The sequence below is a fragment of the Pipistrellus hanaki genome, assembly GCF_964339955.1.
Source record: "Pipistrellus hanaki genome assembly, chromosome: 8".
NCBI classification, from domain to species: domain Eukaryota; kingdom Metazoa; phylum Chordata; class Mammalia; order Chiroptera; family Vespertilionidae; genus Pipistrellus; species Pipistrellus hanaki.
In genome coordinates this window covers 35,966,715-35,975,570 of record NC_140510.1, presented here as the reverse complement: position 1 = coordinate 35,975,570, position 8,856 = coordinate 35,966,715, and the positions used below count along the sequence as shown (strand labels likewise).

Below are 8,856 nucleotides of genomic sequence, written 5' to 3'. Positions count from 1 at the left end.
AATCCAACAAAACATGCCTAAACCTCCTCCCCGCCTCCCTTTTCTTCCCCTCTCCTATGAGGTGAAGATCAAAGCATTTTATGGGTAACTGATCACATTCTAATTCAAAAGAGGAAACTAATCCAATGGTACAGCCAAAAGGCATACGCGATCCAGTTGGAACTTTTCTTCAGAGAGAGTCAGACCTAACCCAAGAGGACAGCTAGAAAGGCAGTTCTGTGGTGTTCTTGGTCACACATTTATGGAGTTTCTGAAGGGCAGTGGAGATTATTGCCAGGCACAGCACGACCTCTATGCAGACAAGTGAACTGTAGAAATTCATTACTGCTCCACCAAGAAGCCCCCATATGAGTGGTTTACCTGGACACAGAAGTGTTGAACTAAAAACTGCAGAGCATTTTACGAGTTCTGACCTGGATGGGGTAAACCTCAGTGCACTTCCTTTCTATTGCCTCAGTATTACTGGATTGAAGAGTTGCTGCTTCTTGTTAGGAGGTTCATTTCATTTCCCATTACTCCCAACGTCACTCAAAGCACTGAGAATTTCAAGTGGAGTATATTGAAGTAGACTTGGTTTCTTTGCATCGTTTCTGTATTCGATTTTTAAATTCTTTCCTAACCCTATTGAGTGTTTTTTAACTAAATTATCATGGCTCGAATGAACTGCCCAGCTCCTGTGGAAGTCACATACAAGAACATGAGATTTCTTATTACACACAATCCAACCTTAAAGAAATTCATAGAGGAACTTAAGAATTATGGTGTTACCACAATAGTAAGAGTATGTGAAGCAACTTATGACACTACTCTTGTGGAGAAAGAAGGCATCCAAGTTCTTGATTGGCCTTTTGATGATGGTGCACCACCATCCAACCAGATTGTTGATGATTGGTTAAATCTTGTAAAAATTAAGTTTCGTGAAGAACCTGGTTGTTGTATTGCTGTACATTGTGTCGCAGGCCTTGGAAGAGCTCCAATGCGTGTTGCCCTAGCATTAATCGAAGGTGGAATGAAATATGAAGATGCAGTACAGTTCATAAGACAAAAGCGGCGTGGAGCTTTTAACACCAAGCAGCTTCTGTATCTGGAGAAGTATCGTCCTAAAATGCGGCTGCGCTTCAAAGAGTCCACTGGTCATAGAAACAACTGTTGCATTCAATAAAACGGGTGCCTGATGCCATTGCCTTGAAAGTGGAAAAAAAAAAACAAAAAAAAAAACCAACAAAAGGCATACGCACTGGCTGTGTGACTTTGGGTTATTTAACCTTCCTGAGGTTTCCTGGGGGTGATAATAATATCTACCTTGTATATTCTCTAGGGACATTAAATGAAATTATAAATCTATAAAAACCCACCCAGCACATAAACTGCACTCACTGCCTGTGAGTGCCCCTTCCTTCTCAGTGTGGGCTTCGCTTACCTCACCTGTGAAATGGGACTGGCTTTACCCTCCCCTCACAGGGATCAGAGGAGAGCGCTGTGAGCAGGTGCTTTGTAAGCTGGGAAGCGCTGCCTATGGTAGTTACTGTGAAATAGGTCTTCATATTTTCATCATATTGGAGAAATAATTCCTCTGTGTTCCAGACACTCCTTAGAGAACATGGATGAGAAGGTACTTATCTGTGAGTCCCTCCACCTCCACCTGACAGGGACTGGAATGTAAAGCAGCAGGGTTAAAAGTTTTAATAATTAGAAGAAAATACAAGAAAGGGGTTTTAATGGGAAGATGGAAAAAAAACACACACACATCTTCCAAATATTCTTCCAGACAAAAATACTATCTTCAAAAATTAGCTGCAAAGGTTTGGGTTATAAAAACGAACTGTATGTACTTTACAGTGCTGTGAACACTCAGGGACTCACATGTGCGCCACCATCGAGAATGCAGCTCTAAATGGTTTGTTTTGAAATTTTCCTCTTAATTCCTGAGCACAATCCGATGTTATCCTGGAAGTTTCAACCAGGTGTCACGGTGCCCCGGACGTCACTCCCAGAAGAAGGCCCCATCCCCATAGGCCGAATGAGAGAGCAAGCTGGGGCCCTGAGTGGGGTCCGTGGGAGCTGACCACAGTCTGCTCCCGTGTTGCAGGATTTCCCAGCGGCAGCTGGAACTCCATCGAGTTCTGGTTCTTGCATTGAATCAGGCATCCCGATTACTGACAGAGATTGTGAGTGAACCGAAGGGACCAGAGAACAACTACTCCCTGAGGGCCTGAGCGAGGACGGAGAAGTGGGGGGCGGCCTGAGGCTTCCTCCCCGGGGATCATCAGGAAATGTGTGGGAGGGTTTCATGGTCACAGCGATCAGTGGGGAGGGTGCTACTGGCCCTTAGAGGGCAAGGGCTTGGGATGCTAAACACCCTAAACATTGTGCAGCTTGAAATGCTAACAGTGCCTCCTTTGGGACTCGGCAAGGACAGGATTACCCTTCCCTGAAGACGGTTTTACAGGACAGTAGAAAACAAGCTTAAAGGTATATTTTGATTGTATCATAATTCATGCTTATTCACCATATCAAGTCATGTGGGTTAAAACGATTCTGTGGGTTCTTCGCTGGGACTGACAGGTCTTCTCCGTGGCTGTTCGGGTATGTCCTGGCTGCTGGGACGAAGTAGAGCAGGAGCAAGCTGTGGAGGGGGTCAAGGGTCAGGTGGAAGGTCCACTGAGGGGCTGCTGCAGACACGCCCTGGTGACGGGAGGCCACGGTCAGTCCCAGGTTTGAGGAAGCACGGCCGGCCCTGGTGTGGGAGGCTGAGCAGCGTCCATGTCCTCATCCCCGCATCCTGTGACTACGCCACTTTCCAACGGAAAGGAGACCTTGCTGACGCGATTCATCTAACAGTTTGTGATGCAAAGATGAATTAGGATTATCAGGCCAGTGTATTCACAAGGTTCCCAGAAAAGGGAGGCAACTGGATCAAAGTTAGCAAGAGGAGATGTGTCGACCGGAGTGGAAAAGTTGGAGTGATGCGCTTTCAAGATGGAGGATTCACGTGGCCTCTAGAAGCTGCAAGAGGCAAGACAGTGGATTCTCCTCAAGAACCTCCAGAGAGAAGCACAGCCCTGCGACACCTTGGTTTTTGGCCAGGAGACCCTTTCGGACATCTGATCTCCAAGGCTGTAAGGCAGTCGACTGTGCCTGGCCGGTGTGGCCCAGTTGAGCATTGATCTATGAACCAGGAGGTCACAGTTTGGTTCCCAGTCAGAGCATGTGCCCTTGACTGAAATCAAACCCTGGACCCTTCAGTCTACAGGCTGATGCTCTATCCACCAAGCCAAACCAGGGCAATAAAAATTTTTTTTATTTTTTTTTTAAAGATAGCTGATTGTATTTTTTAAAGACACGAAATTTGTGGTAATTTGATACAACAGCAACACAAAAATAATATCTCTGGTTTGAAGTATGACACAAAACTGCCTAGTCAGGAGACTTAGTGGTTTTCAGAATGTTTTCTGAAGAGCCTTTGCCCCAAACCCTTCCCAGTTTTGAAGACTCCAAGGAGCTAGGACAGCAAGCCCGGAAATCTCTCTGATCAGACCTGTGGGCGTTTGCAGTCAGCACCCTGCTGTGTGACGTAAATGTAGGTGCATCACGACAGGAATCCAAGGAGAATATGAAGGATTTCTTTATCGTCTGTGGTTTCCCTCACTAAATCTCACCCCTCTCTTCAGGGACAACTGAGCACTTTCTCCACTGCAGCAAGGCTATCAAACTGCTTGCTTCCATTTACCCAGGATTTCCCTCAGTCTGCCAATTCCCAGACAAGATCCTGAGCAACCTCAGATCTTGCAGAAGTCTCCAATAGCAAAGTACAAGAAAAAGTAGAGAAAAATTAGAGGAAAATTTGGAGAAACAAAAAGAACCTCCTTTAGTAGGCAGACCTGGCAGTAACCATATCACCATTTCCCAGTGTCAGGTGATATGTGTAGAAATACATTCCACCACGTCCCATGTGACTTCTTTCTCCAGGCCGCAGGTAAATATTAGTTACAAGCTTGAAGACAGAATGAAGCCAGACTTCTAGTTTATTTGACAAGGAAGCTTGGTATCATATGCTTACATCATTGAAGAGAAGAGGCAGGCTCATGTGCTGTGAAAACTGAAGATTAACTAGGAGGCCACTCAGATTCTCTTGCAGCCTGCTTTCTGCTCCTCTCTGTAGGAAAAAATGTGAATTTACTCAGAAGTGCATCTTACAGCACTGAGTCTGGGCTCCCTGACAAGGTCTGCTTTCTCTCAGGAATACTAGGCCTGGCACAGGGGAAATGAAAACAAGTTTAAAAAAAAAAATCATTCCTGGGTAGTAATTTTCTCTGGAGACTTAAAAAAGAAAAGAGGTGTTTATGTTGAATAAACAGTTTTCTCTGTGACCTCATTTTGAATGTCAAGTGAAAAAGCACAGAATGGGTTAGTTACCCTGGTAGCATGAGTCCATCTTTAACTGTTTAAAGTCAAATTTTTTTAAAAAAAGATAAGACCTTTTCTTTCAGCAACTAAAAAATTGGGAAGAAGTTTATATGTGTATTTAATAGGAAACAAAGTAAGCAGTACAGTACAGAGTTAATATTGGGCATGGATCCTAATTTTGTTAAAATCCGACAAACATGAGAAAATAACCAATGCTATTAATCAATGTGTAATTACGTTAGTACCCCGTGTAAACACATCACTCAATGTAACATGCCTGTGGGGCTGCGTTAGATGAAGGTCCAGTTATGGGAACAGTTGGCTAACAGGTTACACTGGGTGCCCTGAGGTCTCCTGGGCTCTGGACAGTACCCTCTGAGGCCCCGGGGCTTGTTTCATTGCTCACCATGGTGACCCGCTGGCTTGCAGGCCACCTTCTCAGCTCATCTTCTCCATCTGCTCTGAGGTCTGTGGGAAATGCTGGTATCACCAGGTCTCTTGAGAGTCAGAGAGGCTTATCAAAGGAGAGGCTAGCTCGGGGGCCCCCTTTCTGTATGGATTTGTCTTATTGAGGTTGCTACATGAATGCTGGCAAGGGGCTTGGAAGAGTCAGCCTCCTCCCAAGGATTCGGGAGGAAAGCAGGTTATAAATGCCCCAAGCCATACCTCCTCACCCTATCCACCAAGTGGTCCAACTCTCTTGCCTACATCTTGCAGAATTCCTTCCCCTGCAGCTCAGAGGGAGCCAGCGTCCTCTGTTCCAGAGATCTCAGAGGAGGTTTTTAGAGCACAAAGAGCCCTCTTCTCTCTCAAAGACCTGACTCTGGGCATTGAAAATGTTAATTTCAAAACTACTGTTTTAAAAAGGTATGCTTTGAAGATTATGACAACCGAACAATGATTTTGATGGTTATTCTGAAATGTAGCTTACATCCCTCTAAGCACAGCAAGCTTTAGTGAGTTGTTGAGCTAACTAAAGGGATTAGCTAAAGAACATATATGGATATCCGATGGACACAGACAATAGTGTGGAGGTGAGGGTGGGTTAGGGTTAGGCAAAGGGGGAGAAGAGGTGGACACCTGCAATAATGTCAACATTAATTTTTTTTTTCCCCCAAAAGGCATTGGTCTGTTAACAGGGGACTAAAAAATACCTAGGCTAATGTTAGAAAAAAGTATGGACAACCCACCCTGCCTCCCCACCCTACCCCTGCACCCCAGCTAAGCAATGGGCTGGCTGTTAGGTTTTGTTTTGGCCTGGACGGCATTGGAAACATTTAATTAGTTGCCATTATTCCCAATGGATGATTTCATCTAAAGAGCAGTACTTTTGCCTTCTCCAGGCATCATGGTGACACTGGGCTGTGGCAGTCACCAGGCCCACGATGGATAATCCTGCCACCCCCGTTTGCTGAAGCCCCTTCCTCCTGCTCCCACATTCGCCTCATGGCCCAGCTTCTGAGGGCATTTGTAACCCCCATCCCTGACAGCACACTCTTCAGTGAACCTCGGTGCCCTTCCTCGTCATACCTCTTAAAAGTTATCCCAGACTTCTCCTTCCTTAAACTCCCGCCGCCCCAACACCCATCCCCCTGCACTCTCACCAGGTGACCTATTTTATTGATAAAATTGAGGCCCCAGCTACTGACTCTTTTATCTACTGTCCAACCACAAAGTTTCCTGAATCTGTACAGACCTTGCCTGTACTCTCAGAGGATAAACAGTCCTCCTTTTGGTCAACCTCTTTCAGTTATGCAATTTAAACAAACAATGCTTTTTAGAATTATAGAAGTGATATAGCCTCGACACTATTCAACCAAAGTTAAAAACAGAAGTAATCCCCTCCACACACCCACAATGATACCACTTCCCCAAAGTAAATGCTATTAAATTACTGCTAAGTATTTGGCCGATAACCTTCTAGTTTGCACACACACACACACACACACACACACACACACTCATACACAGAGACACTCATATTCAGGGTGTCCCCAAAAATGTATACACACTTTGGCTGCCATTATTAATTCCAAAGGGTTAAATCTGAAAAGAAAGAAACATCAGTTGTGCTATCAGCTGTTAAAGTGGGTATACATTTTTTGGGATACCTAGCATACATATGAATACACATAATTTTATTGTACTTTTCAAAATCTTGATTGTGCATTGTTGTACAATTTGGTTCTTTCTACTTAATAGAGATTGTGACTGTCTTTATGTGTTAGTAGAAGCAAACATACTTCTAATGACTATCACGTCCCATTGTTTGAGCATATCATACTTATTAAGCCTTCTCAAAAATTACAAAAGTAGTATATGCTAACTAAAAAGAACCCAAATTATATAGAAGTATAAAAAATGGAACATTCTTCCCTTCCCATACTCCCTCACTCCCATTCTCCAAGGATAATTATTATTAACAGTTAACTAGGAATCTTTATGAGCTTTTCAAAGAGTCCAATATATTAAAGTAAAATTCACATACAATTCACAAACTTACCCCTTGTAATGTACAAATGCATATAGTGTGGAACCAACATCACAATTGAGATTTGTAACATTTCTATTGTCACGAAACACCTCATTTGCGCTTTTTTTAATGGTGACCTTTTTCTGACTCCAGCCCTGGACACCTGTTTTCTGTTCCTATAGCTTTGCTTTTTCCAGGGGGCCAGATAAATGAAACCACACAGTATGCAGCCTGTTTAGTGTGGCTCCTTTCACTTAATACAGTGCCTCTGAGATTCATCCATGTTGATGTGTGTTTTATTGAATCCCTCTTTTGTCTAGTTAGTAGAAATAGTTTTTGTTTCCCAAAATGAGATTATGCTATACCTGGAATTTAACTGTATGTGTTTTTTGTTTACTTAAATATTATAAACATATATTATATAATTTATTATATCTAGATCTAATTCTTTTTAATAGCTCCTCAGCATTCCATTATATACTTGCTACACAAGATATCTAACTGCTCTTCTCTTAATGGATATTTAGCTCATGTCCAGGCAAGTATAACAGTACAATCCGGTAAAAGTAAACATTTTTTCCTATTTTTTTGTATATGTACAGAAAGATTCTTAGAAGTGGAATCGCCGAGTCAAAAGACAGGTACATTTAATATGTTGATAGATACTTCCAAATTGCTCTCTAAAACTGTTATATATATTTAAATTCTACCAACCATGTTTGAGAGTATCTTTTTCTTCATAATCTTACCAACAGATATCAATCTTTCTAATTTTTGTTGATCTTATAGGTAAAATAATGATATTTTATTGCATATCTCTCATCCCTAATGAGATTGATCATTAAAATTTTTTTATTAGCTATGGCATATGATTTTTGTCTCCTATGAATGGCTCAGTTTTATAGATTTTGTCCATTTTCCTGCTTGGTTGTCATTTAAAAATAAATTTGAAGTCATTCTCTATATATTAGACTCGAAATGTATTTTTTTAGTCTTTACTTGTTTATGGGGTCTTCAGAAGCTGTCTGCTTTGTTATCAATTCTGTAACACCTTCTTTTATGATGTCTGGAAATCATATATATAGGGAAACCTTTCCACTCCAAGATTTAAAAGCTTTCTCAACTCCAAAGTTTAATTAATTCTTTGCTGATATACATGTCAGCTGTTTCAAATTTACCCTATTATAAGCAACACTGCCTTGAACATTCTTGTACATATCTCTTTGCCTTTCAAGACTCTTGTACATTTTTTTTCTCTTATGTGAGCATTTTTAAAGATTTTTTGGGGGGTGGTAAGATTTTTTAAAAAAGTATTTTTATTGATTTGAGAGAAGAAGGGAGAGAGAGAGAGTTAGAAACTGCAATGAGAATCATTGATCAGCTTCCTCTCCCCCCACTGGGGATCAAGCCGGCAACCCAGGCATGTGCCCTTGACTAGAATCAAACCTGGTTGCATAGTCTTCTCTTGTGCTTGGCTTTATTGTTTATAAGTTTGTTGTAGCCTAAGTGTGCATTGTTTATGAAGTCTATAGTTGTGTACAGTAATTCCACAGGCCAGCAGTATTCAAGCTTTTTCATCTCATGGCACACATTTACTAATTCTGAGGCACAACAAAAATATGTATTTTTCCCATCTGACAAAAAAACAGGTATAATTTTTATTAATTCACACTAGATGGCTATTGTGTTCAGCTGTTGTCATTTTTTATTTGATAATCTAAGGAAAAAGGGTTCAGTGCCCTTGACTGAACAGTCATGTATTGCATGTTTTAACAATTCTTGCAGCATACTAGTTAAAAATTGCTGCCCGAGGCCTTCACATTCACTCACCACTCACAGACTCACTCAGAGCAATTTCTAGTCCTGTAGGCTCCATCATGGCAAGTGCCCTATACAGGTGTACCATTTTTAAAAAAAAATATATATATATTTTTACTGATTTTAGAGAAGAAGAAAAGGGGGGGGGAGAGAGAGAT

The 8,856-nt window shown here is 41.8% G+C and overlaps 1 protein-coding gene across 1 annotated transcript; it reads left to right on the top strand.

Moving 5' to 3' along the window:
- The first annotated feature begins 215 nt into the window (after positions 1-215).
- On the top strand, positions 216-1,191 carry LOC311626398 (protein tyrosine phosphatase type IVA 1-like). Its single transcript, XM_084891666.1, has one exon. It carries the CDS (start codon positions 650-652, stop codon positions 1,160-1,162), a length of 513 nt encoding a protein of 170 aa, XP_084747792.1. The 5' UTR covers positions 216-649; the 3' UTR covers positions 1,163-1,191.
- Positions 1,192-8,856: the final 7,665 nt, after the last annotated feature.

Bases quoted from the DNA above. Each gene is read 5' to 3' on its own strand.
- LOC311626398 (XM_084891666.1), top strand. From the start codon at position 650: ATGGCTCGAATGAACTGCCCAGCTCCTGTGGAAGTCACATACAAGAAC.